Source organism: Aulonocara sp. 'chitande type north' Nkhata Bay, linkage group LG18 (genome assembly GCF_057382095.1).
Source record: "Aulonocara sp. 'chitande type north' Nkhata Bay isolate Kocher_YH1m ecotype deep benthic linkage group LG18, A_spYH_male_GT1.1, whole genome shotgun sequence".
NCBI lineage: Eukaryota > Metazoa > Chordata > Actinopteri > Cichliformes > Cichlidae > Aulonocara > Aulonocara sp. 'chitande type north' Nkhata Bay.
The window spans coordinates 23,590,741-23,617,053 of record NC_141361.1 but is presented as its reverse complement, the minus strand read 5'-3'; the positions used below and the strand labels follow the sequence as shown (position 1 = coordinate 23,617,053).

Sequence of the window (26,313 nt, the reverse complement as noted above, 5' to 3'; positions counted from 1 at the left end):
CTGGAATACTGAGACTAATGCAGGAGTGTGACGAGAGTAAGATTAAGGATTAGAGGCTGTGCGTCTATAGTGAAGGTAGAGGTAGAGAGGGGTTTTTGTCAGTAGGTGAAAAGACAACAGGGAGGAGGGGATAAACGAAATGATAGAAAGGGTTGGACTGAGGTCACAGAGAGATATTAGTGCCACAGCAAATCCAGCACACAGGACAGTGGTAGCAGACGCTGCATCATGCAAGGAGTGCCTAATGTTTCAGTGGCCATGTGGCTCTACGCAGAACGGTAACCCTGGTTAGATTAACGCTGGCAAATTGAGTTTCCGTAAGAGGGGAATTTACTTAACATGCTACCAATGGTGCTCGAATGAGCTCTGATCTGATTTTTCTTATCACATTGTTCAATTGAAAAGGGGACGCTGAAAGCTTTTCTATTCAGCGGCTATTACACGGCGTTAGATAAGGCGAGGGCAGAGCGGCGAGAAGAGTCTCTATCAGATAGACGGCCATGTTTTCAGTCGAGCTATTTTTAGTGTAGGAACTGGCAGACAGTAATGTTTATGAGCAGGTCATTAGCTCAATAAGTGGTTGGAGGAGACTTTGAATATGTAACTCACCAGAAATGCCGCTTTCGCTTAGGAAAGGCGACTAAGTGTCGGCCTGATCGCTGCTCCTCCATTTCTGGCAGCGTATCGGCGGATGTCAGGGTGAAAGTGTGCTTATGGGTGTTTGCGCATATTTATGTGCCAATCACAGCCTGCCCTGTCACCTGTTAATGCTTATTATGTCTCCCTGGGAGCGTATATGTTATCCCGTACTGCTGCTTGAAAGGAGAACATGTATGTGCGTGATTTATGACAGGTTAACAAAGGCTCCTTTCTCATTTGGCCTCCCCACCTGCGTTCTGACACATCGGGTGAGAGGGGTGGGGGTCGGAAGAGCTCGATAGGACTGAGGAGTTATTGACTCCCAGACGGGGAGCTTCTGCACAGCTTGTCTAAATCTCTGTAAGCAGACAGAGCTGAATTATGTTCAGTCTTACAGATTTGTGTGCCCATGTGCGCTTGTGTTTGTGTGAAGAAAGAGAGTGAAAAAAAGAAAAAAAAGAAATGCTGATGGAGATCCCCCCCAAGGCTAGGGATTAACAAGAAGGGGGTACATCTATTAAAGCAGCAGCTTCTGATACGTTTGCCGTTATTGAATTTTGCCGCATTCCTACTGACCCCCCCCCCACTCTTCTTTGTTTGAGTGTTTTCCATTACGGTGGTACACTCTGGATGTATTATTCCATTAACACTTTTATGTGGCACCAGAAAACTAAAATACTGAACGCTAAGAAGGAATTAGGCCAGAGCAAAATGAAATTATTAGGACGTCTTAGAAAAAAAAAGAACTTAAAACTGTATCATTGCAGCTCATTTCACGGCTCACTAGAAAAGAAGACTTATTAATACAGAAGCAGTATGCTGGAAACTATTTCGGTCTGTTTCTTGTCATAGTTATTGAGCAGTGGCTCTATTGTTCTGGTATTAGTTCAGCCAGAGCTGGCCTGCTTGAGCTGTTAATCCCAAGTCAGAAGTGCTCTGACTAAATCAAAAGACCTAATCCTGCATTAGCATGAATATGTCTTTAATTTTCTTCGTGTTTTTATTATTTTTTCTACATTAGTATAAAGTATTGTATGTTTTCCCTCTTCCTTCATGGTGCATTGACATTTCAGATGCTGCTCTAAAAGCAGAATGATGAATCAGAGGTGACGGAAATATGCCTGACCTTCCTTCTTTTTTTTTCTCTTGTGTCTGCAGAGTGCCTATCCCTGTTGAGTGAAGCCCTACTCAAATCTCCGTCATCTCTAACCAATCCACGGTGGTGCCATGCCTCGGCCCAAGACTGGTGGAGTCCTGGCCCAGGCCAGAAGGCCAATCCTGGGGCTGTGGATTAGCCTATCTCCCCTGTGTCTGCTGTTGCCTTTGATTATCCTGCTAACCAGACCTTTGAGCAGCGTGGGTGAAGCACTAGGTACATCTATCTATCTATCTATCTATCTATCTATCTATCTATCTATCTATCTATCTATCTATCTATCTATCTATCTATCTATCTATCTATCTATCTATCTATCTATCTATCTATCTATCTATCTATCTATCTATCTATCTATCTATCTATCTATCTATCTATCTATCTATCTATCTATCTATCTATCTATCTATCTATCTATCTATCTATCTATCTATCTATCTATCTATCTATCTATCTATCTATCTATCTATCTATCTATCTATCTATCTATCTATCTATCTATCTATCTATCTATCTATCTATCTATCTATCTATCTATCTATCTATCTATCTATCTATCTATCTATCTATCTATCTATCTATCTATCTATCTATCTATCTATCTATCTATCTATCTATCTATCTATCTATCTATCTATCTATCTATCTATCTGTCTATCTATATTGTCAGCAATGAATGCGAGGCACAGACGTGTATATATATGTGGCTGTGTGTGTGTGTGCGTCTTTGATTCTGTGTGTGTGTGTATGTGAGTCTATGTGTGCGGTGTGTGTTGTATATGTGTGTGTGTGTGTGTGTGTGTGTGTGTGTGTGTGTGTATGAGAGGAGTGGATCCAGGCCCGTCAGCACATCATCTTAGGGCTGTAGCGTTGTTAATGTGTTGTGATAAGCCAGGAGGTTCCATCAGCATGTTCCTCATCATCTCCTTGATTACAACATTTCCACAAATTTCCTGCCTCAGTTGGCCACACACATAAGATACACAAATGCACACACACACACAGCTGTCAGAGCTCTGAAAATGTTACTAAACTGATATATTTAGATTTTCTTGGATAAGAAGGTAAGATAGGTTAAAGACAGAGATGGCACCTCTCACCATTAGATACGGCAGTTGCCTCGTGCATTTTTTTTTTTCATCTCCCATTTGCGTAACCAATTTGCGTCCACGGTTCTTTTATAAGACTGACATCATATCTGAAATCTTTTTATATTCAGTGAAGAGAAAAAAAATTACACACCAGCCAACTTTCAGCTGAAATGTTGTGGGACTGAATATTGCTGCTTTTTGACCACCTACAGTGTTGCTCAGCAGAGCAGATAGTATTGTGGAGGGGAAAATAATCTTTCTTTCCCTGTAGATCCAAATCTCTCTAGCTTTCTGAGTAACGAAGGAGATAAAATCATAACTGGAATTCTTCCATTAACAATATGTATAGCAGAACAATGACCAAATTAGCCTAGGTAAACAGATTACACCATATAATGGACAATAAGTACTTCTAAAAACGAGAGATTTGCTAGTAGGCCCTCAGTGCCTCTGAGTATTTACTGGTTCAACTCAGCTCTTTTCCAAATTATTGAAAATTAATTTCAGATATTATGCTTCACCATCACTTTGTCGAATTTTATGCAAAACATGGTTAGCGTTTCCCTGACAGCGATCCTCTTCCGAGACAGTGTTCCTTTTATTTTCGTCTCTTATGTGCCCAGCAACACATCGTACTCTGCAGTCATCATCTTTGTATCACAGGAGGTTTTATTTTTAAATTTCCTTTCATTTTTGTCACGCATTTAGCCAGGAAATGCAAACAAAGTTGACAACAAAAAACACACAATCAGGAAGAGATGCATTATTAAAGTGGCTTAAGGGCTTGTCAGACCACAGCTGGTTGCACTAATACCTTTGCCATAAGTAGCGTCTTTTAGAGCTGTACATTTCACAAGAGGTTACTCTAATTCCCCCAAAAGAAAATTTCCAACCCAAACTTATTCCTCTTTAGCCCACAGCGTTACTTGAAACAAGCTCCGAACTCATGGCACTACGCCTGCAGGTGCCAGCTGTATCTCAGCTCAGCAGCAGTCAGTCTTTCAGTCAAATGATTACCGGTTACAAAGGTGCTCCCTTAAAAACAGACAATAGGTATTTCAGTGGTAGACCATCCTGTTCCGTGGAAACAGAGTGGGACTTGGTATTAAAGAGCCACGGTTTCTCATTAGTGCCTCTTTTTTCGGGGCAGCTTTCTGGAATCTTCCTCTCATAACTAGTTGCTGTTCAGTCCACATCCATCCAGAGCCAGTAGCTTGTAGGGCTTTTCTCTGGCTTTCAGAAGAGGCTTAAGTGGTAACACTGCCAGTGGGGTAGGTTTTGCACGCGGATTGGTGTTGAAGTACATTAAAAAGAACATAGAAAACGTTTTGGACTCAAAGTAAAGCCACCGAAAACCATGTTCAATCCCTAAGAAGAACATGAAATTCATTCATAACCCTATAGGATGGAGAAAGCAGTTTCAGCCATGGCATTTAGTCTTTTTTGATTTTTTTTTTTTTTTGATAGTTCTTATATTGTTGTCAGAAAAAACCAGCAGCCTGCTCAATAGTCTGTGCTTTTCTAAGAGTCCTCAGAAAAAACTACCCTGCTCTTGAATCCCAAAATGGTGGGCATAAATTTGTTCTGATTGACTCTACTGTACCAGCTTTTTGCTTCTTCCTGTGCGGATTATGGCAAACCACTTTATTTCTGACATTCAGAGTGGGTCTTTAAGAGACAACACGGGGCAGTCGGGACAGGAGCAGTCTTTTGACATAATGTTATTCCAGTTACTGTCAAGGCACTGGGAAGTGTTCTGCATGGCTGTTAACCAACGAAGTGAGTAGGAGTGGGAAGACGTGCAAAAAGGCTTTAGAATCTGCTGGTGATTTCTTGATAGGCATGGCTTCTTTTTTTTTTGCTCCTGTATGGTCTTCAGAGCAGAAGTGAATCAACACAGGCAGACCTCACCCACCCAGATGTAGGGGAGGAGGCATCCAGGTTGCCATGGTAAGGGTCATCCTGATTTCACCCTGATGGATAGCGGTGTTTCTGTAGCTGAGGAGGAGTTAAGCTGGGCACCATGGAAACAGGCCACAGACAGATAGCAAAGGGTGGATGCATGAGGTTGTTTGACTGATCTGACTCAGCCGCTGTGAGAAGTGTAGGTTCGCTACGCCTGGCTCAATATCACACTTGGAAATTGCTGTTTTCGTCTTAGAGGGCGACCGCAGCGCTCATACGTCCCACCTAAGATGCTTTCGGCCTCCAAGATGAAATTGTCTCCTTGAGTCGACTCTGAAAATTAACAAAAGCCTGTGCTGCTGTGTTCATTGTGTTTGCTAACATCATCAGGATCTCTGTGCAGTTCTTTGGCATGCACAGGCATAAAATGACACCTCTGATATTAATACATTTAAACCAATTATATGCTGTGAATTTGCAGCCAACACTTCACCTACCTGTGAAACACTCATGTGTCATGACAGCCTGTGCTGCATGAAATACAATGGCAGCCTGCCCTCGAGAAAGCAGAGAGACGGAGAGAGAGAAAGAGATGTTCCTGTGAAGCCCAGCCCCATCTTTTATTTATGGCCCACAGGAAGTCCTTCAGTTTGTCCTCTAGATGATACCCAGGAAGTAAGCACAACACATAGCCATCAGAACACAAGTCGGCCTGACCAGTCACTGACAGTGAAATGGGGCGTGGTCAGCGGGGACGGTTGTTGCTGGTTGTGGAGTTCATTTGTAGCCCTCTGGTGTCTTGTTTTAATTTTCCCCCATCCCTCACTCACTTTTCTCCCTCCTTTTCTCTCTCTCTCTTAGCTCCCCCAAAATTCACCAAGACTCCCACAGACCAGATCGGAGTATCAGGAGGTGTAGCATCATTTGTGTGCCAAGCCACAGGCAATCCCAAGCCCTCTGTCTACTGGAACAAGAAGGGCAAGAAGGTCAACTCCCAGCGTATCGAGGTGGTTGTCACAGTGCTCAATGTTCAACTCCTACTGTAACTGCATGACAGATATGAATATGCAAATCCATTTAAAAAACATGCATATTATTTGAATGTATACATTAATTACAACCTTGACGTTACACTGTAAATAAATTTATACAGAGAGTGGATAGGCGAAAAACTGTTAAGATAAAACTTTGTTATGTATGTGAGAAATAGTTTTTTTTCCAGTTATTTTTTATTTTATTTTAATATAAAATACTAAAAATATGTTTTGGAATCAAGGTATGTTCACAAATTTTTGAAATACACAGACTGGTATCTTTGATGTGTCTGATTAAATAAGAGGCTACACCAGTGCGCTGATTAGCTTAGCTTAGCATACAGAATGGTAGCTGGGTGAAGCAGCTATTCGTTCTTTTTAAGTCTCTGAAAATAAAAATATAAAGGTAATTCATTGTTTGTTTAATCTGTACAATAAGTATAATATGCCAAACGTATTAAAGGGTTTATTATTATTGTTTTTACATGCTAAATCAGTACTCTACGCATGCAATTAGCCAGCTAGCTTGTCTATGCTGAAGCTAAGTGTAGCGCACACCTTCTTTAATGCTGATCTAAGTTAACTGACCTCTTGGCTGCAGCTCCAAAGTTAAACAGGCGGTATCAGTATTATCAAGAAGATAAAGAGACCCAACATTTAAACTATTAGTGAAAAATAATTGTTTAAAAATACATGTTTCCAATATACAGTAGATCACAAGGTTCCATTAAACGTCCGATCATTTTACAAACCTAAAATAAAACTAATCAATGGACCCTTAAGTATTACTGACTTTACTTCCTATTGAATTCACATATTGCTGTCATGGAGCTATACAGCAGCCTAGTCCAGAGAGTAAATTCTTGTGGCTCAGTAGAGGCCTGACTGTGTATTGATCCTGTGACCTAATGGTTAGAAATACTCAGTTTCTACCAGAGGACCTCATTCAACCCCCCCATCTCAGTAAGTATCAACCCAGATGAAGTGTATTTGTGCAAGAAACTGCCTCCTTCTTTACCCGCTCCAGGTAAATGTGTGAGCACAGGTAAATGTTTTGTATCTGTGCCTGACCTCTAGCATTTCCGTAGAGAAGAGCAAACAAAATCATTATTTGTATTTATTATTATTATTTGTATTTCTTTTTTTCTGGTGGGGCATGATGAAGTGCTTAGCTGTAATTGTTGTGATATTAACACAACACACACTGGGCCGAGGTGCTGACATGCAACATTATAGTCAGCTGCTCTAATAGTAGGGTTTATGTGCCTCCTCTGCTGTGACTAATATGTCTTGTTCTGTGGCTGTCCAGACCATAGAGTTTGATGATGGTGCAGGTGCTGTGCTGAGGATCCAACCACTTAGAGGTCCCCGAGATGAGAACACCTACGAGTGTGTGGCACGTAACAGCGTAGACGAGAAGTCTGTCACTGCAAAGCTGTCCATTATCAGAGGTAAGACAAACAAAAAACCCTCACATATACTGTACACACACACGCACACACACTGTGTCTACTCAAGAGGTGCTTTCTTTTGCACGCTCGCCTTCAACCGGCATCCCTGCTTCACTGAGCTGTCAGTCGTAGATGTAACAGCGAAGCAGGGCCGCACCCTGCCAGCACAGGAGGCTGCAGGGAGCTGCTCTTTTTATAGTCCCTCTGAGTGCAGCGAGCGTGATCTGGCCACAGAGAGGGCCAGCTAGCATGCTAGCTAAGGGGCATTTTAGCAAACTGTACCGGCTTGCTCTAAACGTTGCACTTCCCGTCCAGAGCGAGGGTGTTAATCGAATGTACACTGGCCCCTTGAAGGAAAACTTATCTAATGTGGAGCTCCAACATGTTATGGACTAAAATTGCAGCATGTGGCTGATAGCTTGGCATGAGAGCACCTACCATCTACCCAGCACAGCAGGAATGAAAGAAGAAACAGAGGCATGACTGCTCAGGCTGTTAATACATGAAGGAAAATCAAGGGATTACGCCCTGGTTTGGCAAAGAACCTTTGCTCGCTAGGAGTAAATAAGGAGGAAAAAGGGAAAGGGGGGATGGAAGAGGTCAAATGGAGATGATGGAAGATGAAAAGATGGCAGTAAGTTGCGTAACACAGCAGGATGCTGTGAAACAAAAGAGATTGAATGGGATGTCATAGGAGATGGGGTTTGGTGGGAGGTGGGGGTGTAGGAGTGAAGGAGATGGATGAGGATTGTGGAGCTGGCAGGGCGGTGTGGTAAGCAGAAGGCTGGTAGCCCAGGGAATAGACTCCTGTCCATCTGTTACCCAGCCCATCCTCTCTGCACACACAGCCCCAATCTAAAGCACATTACCACATAAACTACACCTCGAGGGCGAGCTTCCCAGTGTGTGTGTGTATGTGTGTGGTCGTGTTCGTGTGTGGGTGGTAGTGTGTTCCTGGTGCCATAACCTATTCTCTCAACCCGTTCTGTGTGCGGTGATGTCCCCATCCCTTCAGTGACATTACAATCTTCAGTCTTTGAGAGCAGAGTGAAGGGTAGCAATGAATAAGATAATATTTCACCGAGAGTACCAATCAGAATCAGAGCTGACTGTAGCTGTAATAGTTAGATTTGGCCTGAATGATCATGCACAGGCACGTCTCTGGCATTCAGTTGGCAATAAAGGCAATAATTTTGTGTATATATTATTTTTTTTGAGAGTTTTATGCTGCTTAGAAATTTGTTGCACATCAGCCATTTTTTGTAAGCTGTCCCTTTAACGTATCAGGGCGCATGAAGTCATTCTGGAAAGTGCTGCACATCAAACAACGGTGTAGGCTGGTTGTCAAGGTTGTCCACTAATCCCGGGGTTGGTGTTTTAATCCCTGGCCATTACCCTCGGACAATACACTAAACCCACAGTTGCTAGTGATTCCTGTTGAAAACCTTGATTTGCGTGAGCTGAGGTTAAAATTTTAACATGATGAACAATTTATTTTTAGATGATTAATGCCTGTGTATTTTAAATCAAACTTTTCAGAAAATTTTAAAGTAAAGATATAAAATAAAATAAAAGTTTGTTGCCAAGATGTTTCTAAGTGTTTTTAAATTTATATTCAAAAGTAAATCTAAAGCTTCTTTGCTCTATATATACATAAACACGAGGAGAGGGATTTAAATTACCTGCAAGTTACTGCGCAGTTTTACTTCAACTTTACACAGTGACGGCACCTCCTCCTACTTCAAACATGACAGGATACTCCCAGTGTCTTGCACCCATGCAGCCTACTGTAGGCTCAGTGATATTCTGCAGAATAGATCATGCCATCCAAGAATGCTGTTAAGTGCACAAATGTCTGCAGAAATTGTGCTTGGGTCAGTCTTTAAAAAAGAACCAGTCCATCGTAGAAAAGGTCCACCACTGAAGTAGAAAAAAGGCTTTCCATTATTGGCCAAAACCCTTCCACTTCCACTGAAAAGTCTTTTTCATCCACTGATGTGCTTTATCTCATCGTTCTGTATAATGGTGGACTAAGACTAATAGCAGTTTCGTACAGAGTGAGGGGCTTGCAGTTGGCCACAGGATATTTACTGCTGCACTGTTGGCTGCCTAATGGGTGGAGATGTGGTAGGTTATGGGCTTTCACCAACATCATCATCATCTTTATCATCCTCACACATTACCTGTAAAATGACCTTTTTTCCTCCTTATATCTTTCTTTCTTTAACTCCAGGAGCCGTACTTTGGCCCTACAGCAATATCCGTTTCTAATTTCTTCTCTTCTGTTTTATTCATGCTTTCATTTTCTTAGCCATCTATTCTGTCTGTCTGACTCTGTTTTTAACTCCTCCCGTTGCATTGCTACATGCCCTCCGCTGCTCCACCCCTTCCCCTTTCCATCCCAGCTGCTCTTTTCTATGGACACTGCAGTTGTGTTGCTCTCCCTTCAGGAGACATGAATATCTGCAGCTCTGCATGTTTGAAAGCCTCTTGTGGGCGAGAGATTCTCATCACCGCAGCGCTGTATGTGTGTGCGCTGGTAAGCGTGCGCACGGGTGTGTGCGTGAGTGCATACATTTGTGTGCGTGTGTATGTCTGGTTTTGTGCAAAGTAATCCTGATTATACTCACCTCCCAGTGTCCCATTTTAGGAGAAAGGCAGGCGGGGGATGGGGGAGAAACAGGGTGAGAGAGAGAGAGAGAGAAGAGGGAAGAGAGATGTTCTGCCACCACGGCAAACACCCTTCATATGAACAACAGAGTCAGATCAGTGATTCCCCCTAGGCGTCTGCTGCATTGGCAGGCCGGCGGCTCAAGCAGCATTTCGGTCTGGAAACAACTAAGAGTATCTACTCAGCCTGCAGGAGGATTACACTCCTCGAGTGGAGAACTGGCTGTTTCATCATTTTTAACCCCTCGTCTTTGCTGTTTATATTTGGTCCTTCTTTCATTTTTTAAATTCTTCTTGAATGTTTATATGTGGTTCGGGAATCAGCCTTACATGTGGGATCCTGTTTAGTCCTGGCCCCCTAAAGTAGGGCACACAATGGTGAAGACACATGGGTTTTTCATGTGATTGGTCTACAAAGTCTGCATTTGCATTGCATTGTGATCTATTATCATAAAGGTCTATTAGCATTTAAAGTGCTCCCCTTCAGCCCTCCTGCAGTCAATAGGAGTCAAAGCATTAGAGCCTCTGAAGACTGCTGAGTGCGAGCAGATTAATCCTGAATCAGGCTCCCCGAGATCGGCTTTTATTCAGACTTCATTCATGCACATGGCCATTTCCCACTGAAATGAACTGAGAGATGAATAGGCAACCTGTTTCTTAACTGGGAGAAATAATGATTTTTTTCCGTGGGGAAGCGGGCGTGTTTGTGTGTGAATGTGGGAGAGAGAGAGAGTATCTGTTTGGGTTTCTGTGCGCGTGAGACGGAAATACAAAGAGGCACGGGGAAAGAAAACCTGGATTCATGTTTGTTTGTTTGCATCATATGCATTATGTGTTTGACCCTTTGGGTGTTTGTGTCTTTCCGTTCTACTGCCGCATGCGTGTGTGCATGCACGGACACACAAATTGCATATTTGCCCAGAACTGGTTGGCTCTACTGACTGGTTTTGGGCACTAGGCCTGATTGCCCTTCTGCAAACATAACCAGGCCAAAATGTACGCGCTCAACCTCTTGATACACACAAATACAAAGCTCCGGGGAACAATGCTGCTCGACCCTTGCCAATGTTCCCCCAAACGCTGTTGACACACAGAGTGTTTGTATACACATGCCACATTTTTCCATAGGCTATCTTATCAATTTAACCAGGAGATGAAAAATAAGCGGCACTTTTGTGCAGCAGTGTTTGCTCTTGATAAATGATTCATTTTAGAGGAAAGTGTGATCAAGGCCATGCCCGCAGTATCTATTTCAAGCGGTCGCTGACTCATCCAGGAGCCTGGCTGAATACCTGTAGCTCCATATTCTCCTCTCTGGTGAACTGTACTTTAGTGTCCTGTACTGTGGAATGGGTTATCTGCATCTGCGGGGCAGTGCTGTTGCTGCTGTGTTTGTGTCCTTTTAATTGAGCCAGTCTATTAAAACAGCTGGCTTTGGTTTTAACAAAGCTGTTTCCTACATTTTGCCCTTTAAAGAAGGGTTTTGTTATCTTATGTTGCTCTACAGTTCAGTGGAAAAGGCATTAGAGACCTTGCAAACTGATGCCTTCTAATTACTATTATATTATATTATATTATATTATATTATATTATATTATATTATATTATATTATATTATATTATACATTGATGATGATCAGGTCCATAGACGGATAATTTTCTTATTTATGAGTGATGATATAAAAAAGTTAAATTAATTACAATTACAAATGAAAATGTCAGTGTTAACAAACTGAATGAATTAAAGAAATTAGGACATTTTTTTAACTTACCTCATTAATGCAGCTACCATCTTGGCATTAGTGTTAGGGTATTAAACACGAGGATTTAATATAAGATAATTCATAGACGTTTAAAACAACCATGAAACATTAACTATCATGAAACGTTAATCAAATAAAGCAACAGATGAGGGTTAAAAAGGCCATTCTTTAACAGGCACTCACTTTCCGTCTGTATCTAAGAAATATGAGAGCCCAGGTAAGGGCAAGCAGGATATTTTAGATAATTAAAGCTGTTTTTCTAACACAGCTTTGTATATATCATAACATCATAAGGATTGTGCCATCCTTTTGAGGTTTTAGATCATCAAACATCTTTGTCAAATTGTAATATTACACAAAGATAACCTGAGAAAATGTAAAGAGAAAATCTTTTCATTTCATTTCCAAACCCCCTAACCCCTAACACAAATCCTGTGTAAAAAAAAAAAAAAGGAAAAAATTAATTGTCTCTGAACCTAATACCTGATAGTGCTACCCTTAGCCCAAGGAACTGCAATCAAGCATTTGTGCAACGAGTCTTTCATTTCGCTGTGGAGGAGATTTGGCCCACTCCTCAGAATTATTTTAATGCAGCCACAGTGGAGGGTTTCTGAGCGTGAAAAAGGTTACGCCAAAACATCTCAATCTGATTGAAGGCCAGGTTTTGATTAGGTGTCTCCAAAGCTTCTTTTTCTTTTTTTGAGCTATTCAGAGGTGGACTTGCTGGTGTGTTTCGGATCATTGTCCTGCTACTTGAGCTTCCGGACACAAACTGTTGCCCACACATACTCCTCCAGGATTTTCTGGTGGAGAGCAGAATTCATGGTTCCATCAATCACAGTGTCGCCCTGAAGCATCAAAGCAGCCCCAGACCATCACACTACCACCACTATGTTTGACTGTTGGTATGATGTTCTTTTTACAAAGGACAACAAATCAGTATGGATTTAAAGGAGCTTGCAAAGAAAAGCGTCTGGACTTCTTTAAGTTACTTGAAGACGTTTCACCTCTCATCCGAGAAGCTTCTTCAGTTCTAAGGTCAAATGGCTTCTCGGATGAGAGGTGAAACGTCTTCAAGTAACTTAAAGAAGTCCAGACGCTTTTCTTTGCAAGCTCCTTTGACTACGATGACCTGGATGACTGAGAACCTTCACAGACAGTATGGATTTAACTTAAATGGGGAGCTAGCTTTAAAGGGAATGGAGTTAAAAATGTTCATTTTATACAGAGGATGAATTGGATGAACTGGGTGCTGCAGTAGAAGATAAACTCGGATTATTTTAAACAGTTAATGATGCAAAACAATTCTACTCAAGCTTGAAATGAGCAGAATTTTAAAGTTAAAATGACTAACTTAACCCTTGTTTGTTTTCTACACTGCTGAATATCCTTAGCTATCTGAAAAGCATCGTTGGGTTCTGGATGCTTGCAAAGATTCACTACTATTTTTCCTCTTTTTGTGGTATTTTACAGCACGGCAGTAAGTGTCTTTAATCCCTCTCTCTATCACTCTCTCTGTTTATCTGTCCGACTCTCTCCATTTCTTCTAATTCTCTCCAAGTGTTCAGTCCAAGGTCCACCCACACCATGTATTTGCAGCATTAATAAAGACCTGAGTGGAATATAGAGCCACACGCCCTACAGACACACACACGCATGCATTGTATATGCACATGCCTTGAGCCCAGTGCTGTGGTGTGCTCTAATTAACAGCCAGGGAGTCCATGTTGTGGTAGCTGGCAGAGTGATAAAAAGACCATCTGAACCCTCTCAAGAGAGGGGTAGGATTCGGGGAGGGTAGAGGGGAGCAAATGTAGGCCTAGCATATTCCTCGCCTTTGGGAGTTCACCTTCTGACCTGCCCATCGATCTCCCTCTTCTCTTTCCTTTCTCTTCCTGTCTATTTCATCAGTGGCCATACCACTAGCCTCCATTCAGGTAGATCATTAGTATTGATCTGTCAGGGATGCTGAAGGGTTGGGGTGGGGGGGGGTCTCAGAAGTGTTAGCGTGGTCCACTCTGCCCACTCCAGTCTCTCCTGTCTTCACGAGGCCTAATTGTTGCACTAAACATCTTGATCATCAAGTTTTGATTCCTCTCTTGCTTTTTTGTGGCATTTCTCCACTTTCTCTTCTCAGGCGCAGCATCAGCAACAGCTTGACATTCCTATCTGACGAGGTCTCTCTAGCGCTGATGACTGTAGAAAGAGAGAAAGAGAGCGATAGATCCTATCTCAACTCAGCCTCTCATCCCCATCACAGAGTGTGTGGGAACAGATGGTATATGTCTGTCATGTGGTTAGGTAGCAGGAGGCCCGGAGGAGGAGTGGAGGAGAGGAAAAACACACAGACAGTTGACGTGGCCACGGTCTGCATCTTGGACTGCGTTCAGCTCCAGATATGTCTGTGATTCTGGGCTCAAGCAAAGCAAACTTTAGCAGGTTTTGTTTTGTCTGACAATCAAGATGTTCCGATGGGTTTGATTTATTAGCCAAGGAAATTGCCATCTCGTTGCTTCGCTGCTGCGGGAATGTGGATTTATAATTATAGTTCCAGGTATGGAGGAGGTGTCTGTGTGCATGTGTGAGAAAGAGAGAGTGGTTTAAAGGGTAAGGAGGAAAGGAAGCAGGAGGGCTGATGGATGCTTGATTACGTGTCTGGCCATCTGGACTGTTGTCACTGAGACTCTTAATCCCATTCACCAGAGAAAGTGTATGTGAACGTGTTTGTGTATGTGTGTGTGCGAAATAGAAAGCAACTGCTTTTTTGCGTGCACACACTTATTTTCCTGGATATGTGCGATCGTGCCGCTCAACATTATTCGACACTTTGCAGAAATCTGTGAAGATGCTAATGAGAACATAGCCATAGAAGCAAATATGTACACACAGCCAACACACAAACACACACACACACTTGTCCTCAGCTCCTACAACGTAATAAGACATATCCAGACGCATTCAGACACATCCCAGATCGGCCTCTCTAATCGTTGGTACATTTTAACAATTACTGCTAACAAGTCCTTATTACCCCCAGTGCCCTGCCCCTCCTCTGGTCCCAGCTTCTAATTGCCGCTGCTGTTTCTGAGCAGCTTTCTGAATAGTTATTAGACAGGAATCGTTAGCACCACATAACACAGAACCACACCTTTGAAAACTCGTAGTTCATCGCCACTGCCACCAAACACCTGTAATTCTAGGTTAGTAATGTACTGCAAAGCCTGTGTGTGTGTGTATTTGTGTGTGTGTGTGTGCGTGTGTGTAGGCACTTAAGTAACTCCTGCTGACTGGGCGGTATGTTTATACTCTTCCAGAAATGGCCTGTCAAACACACAGAAAAATCCTAGCTGTGTTTCTGCCCGCCTGCTATATCACCTAATGACTAGCTAGCTGTAGGAATGAACACACAACTTTGATCACCAAGGCTATAGTGGCTCTGCTGTCTTTGCTGATATCTTTGCTTTCATAAGCCTACTAATGTTTAAGCAGCTATGAGGGGGGAGCTTTCACATCACTGCATGTGTGGGAAAGGAAGGACTGAATGCATGGCAGTAGAAGCTGATACATCCGTTATTTGTTTTAGAAAAACTGAGCCTTCACTGTCCTCATGAAATAAGTACACATACTGCACTTCGCCCCACTCTAACCCTGTACTTTGATTTACACAGATTCAGAATCAGAATACTTTATTAATCCCGAAGGAAATTAGGGTTACAGCAGGCAGCATGCTAATGGCGCATGCGCACTTACAAAGTCATGGACCTCAGAGGATGTCCTATGGTGTCTGGCACAGGGACTTTGGGACTTTGGCAGCAAATCCTTTGGGTGCTGTGGTGGTTGCCGGTGGGGCTTCAGTAGAATCGTGTTTTTCAGGCATACTAAAGGATTTCTGAGGAATTTGGAGACGTGGTTAGCACCATAGGCTCTTTGTCTTGTACCTTGGGTTGTTTAGGAAAAGATTTTTGCAACATGGTGAGGCGTCTTGCTAGGGGAGGCTGGTGCTCCTGTTGCTATGGGTTGATGTGATTGGTTAGCAACAGTGTTGAAGGGTGGTATGTGTGAAAACAGCATGCACATGTGTTGTCATGTTTCCTAGCACTGCACTGTACTATATGGGGATGATCACTGTTCAGTGTATGACGTCTTCCTGTTTGCCTCTAGCACTAATTAGCAGATCGTAGCATGCTTACATGCTAAACTAATGGTCAAAACACAAGTCATTATATGTGCTAAATATACATGTTAGCTCCTGTTATCATATGTTACCAGCAGACATGCGCAAGTAGTGCAATTAGACATTTATATTTCATGTTTTAAATGCTGCACATTTCATACTCTTTTCTTTCTCTTGATGCTTTCAGAGGACCTGTTGCCATTTGGCTTCCCTAGTATAGACATGGGCCCTCAGTTGAAAGTGGTGGAGCGGACAAGGACGGCCACCATGCTGTGCGCTGCCAGTGGCATCCCGGACCCCGAGATCTCCTGGTTCAAAGACTTCCTGCCTGTCGACCCCAGCACCAGCCAGGGTCGCATCAAACAGCTCAGATCAGGTGAGACAGGTGACTTTTAGTCAGACTGTTTGTATTTTCCACCAACGGAACCAACAGTGCATTTACACCTTTGCACTTTTTTGCGATCAGGTAAATCCCTGTTGCTCTAAATTTGGTGATTATTTTAATTATGATTGAGGGATTACATGCTGTTCTCTAAGTTTATCTCTCTCCTTTGGGGGTATAAAACCTTTTTAAAGCCAATTTCATAAAAAAGGATAATTGTGCCATCCTTAAGCCATGAAAAAAATGTGCTGTTTATTAGCATTTGGGAGAACGGATTATAAAAAATATATATCACTTAAAAGGCAAAATTTGCTTTCCATTAAGTATCATAATTATAAGAAAAAAATAGCAGCATATAATTGTATAGTCATTTCAAATGGGTTCAGAAATTTCACATAGAATGAAACTGTCTTCCTCAATTTATCCCAAAGCAACCACAATATCCTCTTTTCTGATGTCAAATGTGTTTGGCGCTTCTTAAAATTAAGCATTTAACTGGTGATGCTTTTATTTTGACCCACTGCCTAAATGTGCGCGACATAGCTCAGTGTCCCAAAATGTGAAGGTAAGCTCACTTTACCAGAGACACAAAAAGAGAGCAAAGACGATGTGTCTGCATACCAAAGAATCACATTGTGCGCTTAAGACAGTTTATTCAGCTTTGTTTATGCTCTTCTGTATAGATGAGTACAGTGTCTCCAGGAGAAGGCAGAAACATTTTTTTTCTCAGCCTTTCCCACTCAGCTGTCCTCAGGGGGAATGAAAGTGATGGTGAAGCGAAACCATTTTGTTGTTGTTTCATCCATATTCTCTGTGCTGCTCCGGCCTGCCAGCTCTGATATATCCCTCCTGTCAGCCAATATTCTTTACTGATCACCAGTGCCCTCCGTTAGCTGTGTCTTTGCATTTCCATTTGCCGAATTTATAATGTTTAAATACATTTACCATGTTGTCCCAAGCAACAAGTTACCTTTCTTAATGGCTTGTGATCCATGTCAAAGAAATCCTAATGAGAGCTCCTATACAGTGTTTTATATCACTGTTTAGGACTGGTTAACAGCAATAAAACAAACCATGCTTTAGGGCATGGGAAACATTCTGGAGTTACAGTCTCTTTGTTCCCTTGTGTGCTCTTACTATATTTGGACATTTGAAGAGCACACAAGGAAATAAATATGTTTTACTCACAGCTTCAGGAAACCCAGCATCAGTAGATGTGGCCGGAGAAACAGGCTCTGGCAGGGACCGGGCATTGGCAGGTGTGGCGGAAATGCAGGCTCAAACTGCGGCTCTGCAGGGCACACAGCATCAGAGGGCTGGGGCTGCCAATTCCGGCATCAGGAACCACGCTTTCTCTTCTAGGGTGGAAGCGTGGTTCCTGATTCAGCTCGTCAAGAGCTGAATATGTGCAGCAGTAAAGAATATAAGCAGTGCTGACAACCCCATTTACCTATGAAACACGGAACAAAATTTAAAACAGACATGATTCTCAGAAAAAACCCAGGAGCTTGACAGTGTGGATACTTTACACAGACAACTGTAGTTAAACTACAGAATTATACAGTTTCTTTGTATTTCAAATTTTAAGACAAGGCTTTTTAGTTGAAGACTAATTAGTAGGTCTGGCAGTTGTACTTCTCATTTGGCTACCATGTTTGGCTAAGACTGGACTGGAGTGGAACTGCAATAAACCACTGGACAAAGCCATAATGTCTGCCTAATCTTAGATGGCATGCACAACCAGCTAAGATGTGTTAGTACAACACTTTGATACACCTTGAATCCTGGAAATAGATGAATATTAACTAAAGATGAGTTTAGTTTCCTATAGGTAGTGAACCAGCTAGCAGGAAAGCTAATGATTGCGGCTTATTGAAAGATAAATAAACGCATGTGTAATCCAGCCAGTTTCGTTTCTTTTTTCCTCGCTCATTCGTATTCTTCAAACACAGCTTATCGTCCAGTGCACGCTGCTCCAGCACCTGCAGAAATACACCGGCTGTTTCAAGTAGCCATAATTATGAAGAGAAACCCTAAATTGAGTTCTCTAAAGAAAAATAGGACTTTTAAACCTGCATATTCAGCAGAACAGTATTTTATTATTCACAATAAATTATATTCATTTCTTTTTATTCATTTTGGTCCCCTTGGTGCAACACCAAGTACAGAGCCTCCCCTGGTCACGCACGCAGAGCAAAGGGATGGCAAAGGACGGCCACGACCACTACTGACTAGTCTGGCACATACAACCAGTGGGGAAGCCCATTAGGGGAGCTGCACATATACTAGAACTGCAATTGCAATTATCTTATGACCTTCATGAACAATAAAAAAACAACAAATGTTGTTATTTACTGTTTCCTTTTCACATTGTGTACTTCTACATGGCAGTGGGGATATAGATAGAAAGATAGATAGAAAGATAGAATGAGTCAACCAAGTAAGAAGACTTAGAAGACATTTACTTCAAAGTAAAACAGGAAGCAACCAAAGTACCAATGCAAAACATGGAGGCAAGAAGACTCCCAATAAACATGAAAACAGAGACGGGGAGTACTGAGGGGCAAATGCATAAACACAAAAAGACAAATTCGAGGAAGGAATAGATAATGAAACGCTGAAGCAACCGAACACAGTCAAAAAATAACAAACTCAAAATAGGACCTGAGGCTTAACACAAACAAATAATTCAAATTTAAGAACAGTAAGGCAGTCTAAACTGGTACCCAAACCTCCCCAGAAATGAAACACCGAAAATCAAATAAAACAAAAAGAACTAATGCTGAAAATTACTAGAATGATAATGAAGTCAAGGTAGGAATCTAAAACTCCACCTAACAAAAATCAAAGTACCAAACGTACATGTATAGACTAAGTATTTGAACCTCAAAATCCACACAAAGCACACAATAAGAGTGAGTGACCAGAAAACAAAGACTATCACTGTTATTACATCAGAATGTGCAGAAATAAAAAATTACAAAACATCAGTATCTGTGCCACCTCGGTAATGGTTGCAGCTTATACCACACCTGATCATCACTGGCCATGCTTTTATTTTTATTTTTTTTATTTTAGTTGTCCTTTTTTTAACTAAACTATAACAACTGCTAAATTGTAGCCACCTAAAATTGTACATTTACTTGATCTGCTCTGAGACGTTTGCTCCCTGCTTGTGTGTCATGCAGACATGACAATGATTCAGTGGTACAGTATGTTAGGACACATATCACATCAATGAAACAGTAGCAAGACGAATGGCCTACTGAGATTCACCCCAGGCTTTAATAGGATTTGAAATCACCAAAACCATCACAAAGCCAAACAACAAAATGTGCTGTATAATGAACCGAACAGTGCAGCGAAATGACTTGGAGGAAATCAATTACACCTGAGCTGGGCAAGAAATGCGTTATGGATAAAACACTCCTTTAAGATTTGTTTAATGGAGGCACTTTCCGAGCAATGCTTCTGATTTAGTGGATAGCTGCCAGCTCTTATTGGACTGCAGCCAGGAATGTGTTTTGGCCACAGTCATTCTGTTCTCTCTGTCTCTTTTCTTCTTCTGTTGGCTCTTGGAAATACTTTTATGAGCCATATGGGTCAGGAAGAAAAATGAGATAGAGAATGACTGCAGTAGAATCCCACAAAGGATGTCTCATCTTAGCCATTTCATAGCTCATAAGTATCCATCATGTGTGGGGGCTTATCACTGCAGATAACTGTCCACGGTGGCCTTTGACAGCCGTGAACTCTGTGTTTACCCACCTCAAATGCACACATACTCACCCCATCAGTCCTCGGTGACAGAAACATATGGGGTGGTATAGAGATGAACTTTTGCTGGCATCTGTATGCCTCGATCAGGTATCTATCTTTTTTCCATGCCATCTGCTGCACCAGTTTGTATGTGCATGAGGAGAACCATGACAAGCTATCTGTCTGCCCCTGACATTTGGGACTTAGAGCTGGAAAGTTAACCTAAGCACTTAACAGCTTATGTAGACCCACACTCTTAACAGATGGCATTCAGTACGGACCCTGAGGTTGACTCCAGGATTACATATGCAGACTCTTTGGTAAGGACTAAGACGTGATGAAGGTTAATGGTGTATGTCAGTTTATCTGTTGACGTCAATACAGAACACTTTTTTAAAGTAAATTTTTGCATGCACCAAACAAAATTGGTTATTCATTTTTAACACCTATATAGGGTTGCGTCAAAGAGACTGACCCAAAATCGCGCATCATCGTGAAATGCTATTTTCACAGAGTTTATATTTGGTTGGCTGTTACTCAGCAGAATATTTCACAACCAGATTTTAAGAGAATTTGAAATTGGGACTTTAGCCAAAGTAAATCATTCATTTTTGGTAACAGTCTGTTTCTAAGAAAGAAAAATCTAAAAATGGTGAGCAGTACAAATCCTTTGACAGAACGTGCTTTCAGGCTGACAGAAAAAGTGGAACTTGTGACACGGATAAATCTGCAGACTGACAATTAGGAATCGTTTCTGTCTCTGTGTGCGAGAATAAAAACCAGAACTAAGTCAGAACCTGGAAATTTTGAGCGTTTTTGCGTCTATATTCATTATCGATTTATTAAGTAACTGCTGCGTTAAACCATACCTAAATTGCTGCGTAACACTTTGCTTTGAGGCTTTTCTGTTCATGTTTTAGTGAAATGTGAAATTAAAGAGCAGGTTGATAATGGTTTGGAAACAACAGTTTCGGTTTTAAAAATTACCAGCAGTTTATTCGTAACTGTGTTGCGTTCGTAGTAACTGTCCTTTGTGTCGACGCTTGTTAACATGTGCCTCCGGTTAATTTAATGTCTCAACTTGTGGGAGACTGGAGCCCAAGTGATCTGTTTTACCTCAGTGTCCCATCAGAGCTATCAGATTAACAGTATCCGCTGTCATCTGATCAGCTGAGTCTCAGCCCACAGAAATAATACACCATCCACGATTTCACAGTAGCTCAATTTACTTAAGTCACATCTTATTCTGGGCCTGTCAGCATCCCAAAACTGCTCTCTCTCCTCGTCTCTCTTCTTTTACTTTTTCGACCTTTTGCTTTGCCGTCCCACAAACCATCATCACGTCGTTTTGACGCCCGTTTTCTGTCTGCGCTATGTGCTTGTGTACATAAGTTTTGACCTGCTGACCTTTCTATGTATATATTCAGAACACCTGTCCACCCCAGTGTAATGTAATGTCATGTTTTACAGCAGTAGATTACAACTGGCAATTTCAAATTTTCGCTGCTTGTTAGCCACACGAGCTGCTTCCAGCTGTCGCACAAGTTCTCGTTTGCAGATCTAAACCGGTCCATTTCTACCTCTCCACCTCCTCGCCATCTTTCCTCCCACTGCTCCTTTCTTCCTCTGCTTTCTGGTTGAGAAGAAGGCTCTTCTTGTAGAGCGGATAATTTATTCCTGTTTGTTTCCCAACTCTGCCCTGAACCACAGGGAAATGAGAGATGGAAAATAGGGAGAAAGAGCAGGGCACGAGCTGTTCTGCTGTCATGTAACTGCAGAAGACAGAAACAAATGGATGACAGCTTCAGCGAGCAGCGTCTCAGCTCACCTAACACGTTCCCTCCTTTAACCCTCTGAAATCACAGCATTCAAACTTCTTCATAAGCTGACCTGCAAGTGTGTCTGTGTATGTGTGCGTGTGCAAAATCTACGTATACTAAGACACACAAAATCTGTCTGTATGTGTGTACATAACCTTAAATATGAGGTTTTATTTTGGTGTAACAACCACCTTATTAAGTGTTTGGTGTTGATCCACTGGGATTTTCCCACACCGCTGTCTCCAGGAAGAATGGTAGAAAAAAGAAAAAATATCCAGTGAGCAGCGGTTCAAATGCCTTGTCGATGTCAGAGGTGAACGGAGAATGGCAAGGCTGCTTTGAGCTGAGAGGAAAGCAACAGTAACTCAAATAACCACTCATTCTTACCAAGCCATGCAGAAGATCTGAGCTCAGCCTTTGACACCATTTCTCACTCTGTCCTTCTAAGCAGACTTTCCTCTCTCGGCATCTCTGACTCACCCCTCGCCTGGTTTCAATCATATCTCCTCGACCGTTCCCAGTTTATTCAACTAAGATCATTCCGCTCTCGTTTATTCCCCGTCACCTCTGGTGTACCCCAAGGCTCAGTTTTAGGCCCTCTTCTCTTTATAATATACATCCTCCCTCTAGGTACCGTCTTCCGCAAATTTGATCTTCAGTTTCACTGTTTTGCTGATGACACCCAGTTATATCTCTCTTGCAAACCTGATTCCTCCCTCCCACCTTCTTCCCTTACAGAATGTCTATCCGAGTTAAAATCCTGGTTTGCCTCTAATTTTCTAAAGCTCAATGAGGATAAAACTGAGATCCTCCTTATTGGCACCAAATCCAACCTTTTGAAGGCGAACCATTTCTCACTCACCATCGATAACTCCACAGTTTTCCCCTCTCCTCAGGTTAAGAGCCTTGGTGTCATCCTAGACAGTTCACTTTCCTATAAATCTCACATCAATAATCTCACCCGTTCTGCCTACTTCCATCTACGTAACATTAACAGATTGCTTCCTTCTCTTTCCACCCAGTCTACGTCCATTCTTGTACATAGTCTTGTTACCTCCCGTATTGACTAATGCAATTCTCTTTTGCATGGTCTCCCCCAAAAATCCCTCCATAAGCTTCAACTGGTTCAGAACTCTGCTTTTATTGTTCTTATTCTGCCATTGTTTTACTAAGTGTTTTATCTTATTGTAAAGTGTCCTTGGGTGACTTGAAAGGCGCTCATAAATAAAATTTATTATTATTATTATTATTATTATTATTAAGAGCATCTCTGAAAGCTCTTCTGCAGTTTTTTCCTATCTTCATGGACAACAGAAGATTCTGCCTGCTGTGACAACGTTATGGTTGGGATTTAGTGTAAGGATCATGAAAACATGGATCCATCCTGCCTAGTATCAGTAATAATGGTGTAATGGGAAATGACTTTAGTATGAGTTCAGTATATCCATCTTCTGATGGCTCTTTCCAGCAGGAAAACGTACCATGTCACAAAAATCAGATCACCTCATACTGGTTTCTTTAATATGACAATGAATTCACTGTACTCAAGTGACCTCCACAGCCAATATGTCTAAACCCAGTAGAGCACCTTTGGGATGTGCAGCCAACAAAGCTGCAGCAATTGTGTGATGCTATCATGTCAATATGAACCAAAATCTCTCTTTTTTTTATTAAAGCAGTTTATGCCAAATAAGGGTCCAATTAACCAATGCACCTAATGAAGCATCTATTTAGTGTATTCTTTCTAAATATTATTACTGTGCATTTTATTTTCTTTACCATTTTTAAGATATACAACAGATAATATTCAAAAGAACATTTGTACATAATGATGAATACAGTAAAAGGCATCAGTCAACCATCCAGCACTGGAGCAGATGGTTGAGGTATTTAACATGTGCCATCTTTTGGCTCATATTGTCTGTCACTGCCGTGCACCTCTGCCTATTATATCAATGACAATGTCTATCTCTCGTGGAAGAGGTATTCCACATCTGCTGCTCTTCCCAAGGTGACCTCAGTTTTCCCCATTAAAGATCTTTTACAGAGTCTTTCCTTAAGGTCAGCTTACTTAAAGTGAAAAGAAAATGTCTATAAATAATTTGTTTCTGGTCCACATGAATTAATAAACCCACTAAATTTAGCAGCTCAAGAGTTACAACATACAACAATGACATGTGCAGTTATCTTCAGAGATGGCAAAAGTACACACATTTGTTCCTTAAAAAGAAGTCGTTGTGTTTAACTGATTCGGCTCACTTTAACCTCTGACTATAGAGCTGATGCATTAGTTATATGCTTCTCTTTGCCTCTTTCTTATCTTTGTGTGATAAGCACTGGTGATAGATAGACCAACAGGATTAGCGTTTATGTTATATGGTTTCCTCCTTTAGGTTTACATCACTTTTACAGGGTTACGGTTTTGATTGATTGATTGAATCTTTATTTTGAACATGTTGAAAAAGTATAAAAAAAAAAAAAAAAATAGAATTAAAAGAGACAAATGAACAAAGTACTTGTAAGTAGTACTCTGTTACTTATCTTTTAAAATTAAATAATATTTAGATTGAATGGTTGTGCATATTGGTGTAATGCACAGGGGTTATTTCGCTATTACTTCCTTTTAATATCAATATAAACGGAGGGATTGTTTTTAAGTATTTTGGCTTTTATTTTTGTATTTTATCTTGTGTATTGTGTATGGAAAATAAAAAATCTGTGCAGAGCGATGCACAGTATATCTTGCTTTTCTCTAAATATCCCTGTGCTTCTCTTAAAAGCCAGATGCCTTTTATCAGTCTCACAGAAGATCTGATATAAAACACAGTGCTTTGTATGAGACTAAAACTTGCTCTTTTTGTGTGGCTGTTTATCTACACACTCCCGTATGTGTTTCCATCCTTTCCTTAAAAAGTGTGTGTGTGTGCCATGTGCATTTAGATTTGTGTCACTTTCTACTCTGTGCAGTGCAGCAGAGAGTGATGCATGGTTTTGTGCCTCCTCCTCGGGCTCCGTGTCAAAGTCAGTTTCAAATGAGACGGATGTGACAGAGCAGACTGAAAGAGGGGGGGAAAAAAACAAAACCAGAGAAAGAACATCTCTGCTGGTAATTCAAAAGGCCGTTAGCTAAGAAACACAGCAATAAGAATAGTACCACGTGAAGCAAAAGAACACCTGACGAGTGCCGTGTGTAATTATAGCACGTTTAGGGAGACTAGGATAAAAACTGAGGTCGTTGGGTCGTTGCCCTGGGGTAAAGCTGTGTAGCTGCTGCCAGTTAACTGCAAAGATAGAAACAGGCTTTCTTCATTCAGCAGTGTGCCTGCTGCTGGAGAGGAATCACCAGCTAGTACAGAAGTATAAACTAAAGGCGCTTTAAGTGTCATCTAAGTTTGTAAAAAGTGAGTTTGAGACTTGTTTTTGACTTCCAAACTTTTCGAAAGGGAATTCTGAATTTGTGAATATGTTGCCGCTTCCTTTCCCCCTTTCGGTAGCAGGATGGGAGACGGGGATGGTTAGAGGAGACGCAGTTCTTTGTGGAAAATCCAACTCCTGATACAGAGAGAGTGTTGTGCGGACCATTCATTTCTGCCTTGCAGAAATAACAACTGAGCTGACTTTATTGGATGTTGAAGCAACAGACAAAGAGATACCCCAGGGTCAAACTATAGCAGATATTGCAGGATGAAAAGGAGAGGATGCAAAAGGATGGCGGACAGTGGCAGAAGCATTTTCTGCAAACATATTTATCTGGGGTTTTCTTTTTTTTCTCTTGCAGGAGCGTTACAGATTGAGAACAGCGAGGAAACAGACCAAGGGAAGTACGAGTGTGTGGCCACCAACTCCCAAGGCGTGCGCTACTCTTCTCCCGCCAACTTATACGTGCGAGGTAGGACCTGAAACGCAGAACACACATGCACGTACACGCACGAACAAGACACAGACACCGAAAAATCACTGTGACGAAGGTGCCTTAGGTATTACTAGTAAAACTACCTCTTCTGTATTACTGTGCTCTTTAACAAGTATTACTAACCCATCCATTGTCTACAATATATGTTGACTCTGTTGTTTGGTATTTCTCACAACCACCTTTAACAAGTCCACCTTAAACCTTGGTGCGAGCTCCGACGGTTGAATCAAAGCAAGGATAAAGTGGGGACCACACCTTGGTTTAACTGCATGGAAACATCACTGATCTGTCTGCTAAAGTGGTTTCTGTACTAGAGGCAGATTAATTGGTTGAGAGATTTGAACAAAATTGGGAGTGAGAGTCAAGATGTAATTTTGGCTTTACAGTGTTTCACATTAATGGGATCACTGTGGACCCCACATGCTTAAATAAATCTGTGGGTGCTGTTGTAACACTGGCTTATGGCTCAAAGGCCACAACCAATGTCCAGTATTGCAAGTTCTAGTTTCTATTTTACGTGGGATAACAGAGAAGTGTGAATGCAGTTTGACTGGTG

General features: G+C 41.6%; 1 protein-coding gene across 3 annotated transcripts in view; it reads left to right on the top strand.

The window, feature by feature from the left end:
* The window catches only part of ptprsb (protein tyrosine phosphatase receptor type Sb), a 73,297-nt gene that overhangs the window by 11,577 nt on the left and 35,407 nt on the right, over window positions 1-26,313 (top strand). For 2 of the 3 annotated variants that reach the window (XM_086271154.1, XM_086271156.1), the window contains exons 2-6: window positions 1,798-2,011; window positions 5,653-5,798; window positions 7,135-7,276; window positions 16,071-16,259; window positions 25,623-25,733. In XM_086271154.1, coding sequence (XP_086127280.1) covers window positions 1,867-2,011; window positions 5,653-5,798; window positions 7,135-7,276; window positions 16,071-16,259; window positions 25,623-25,733 — 733 coding nt within the window. In that variant the 5' untranslated portion in view covers window positions 1,798-1,866. Of the gene's footprint in view, window positions 1-1,797; window positions 2,012-5,652; window positions 5,802-7,134; window positions 7,277-16,070; window positions 16,260-25,622; window positions 25,734-26,313 lie in introns of all 3 variants that reach the window. The other variant, XM_086271155.1, reaches the window with a different exon arrangement.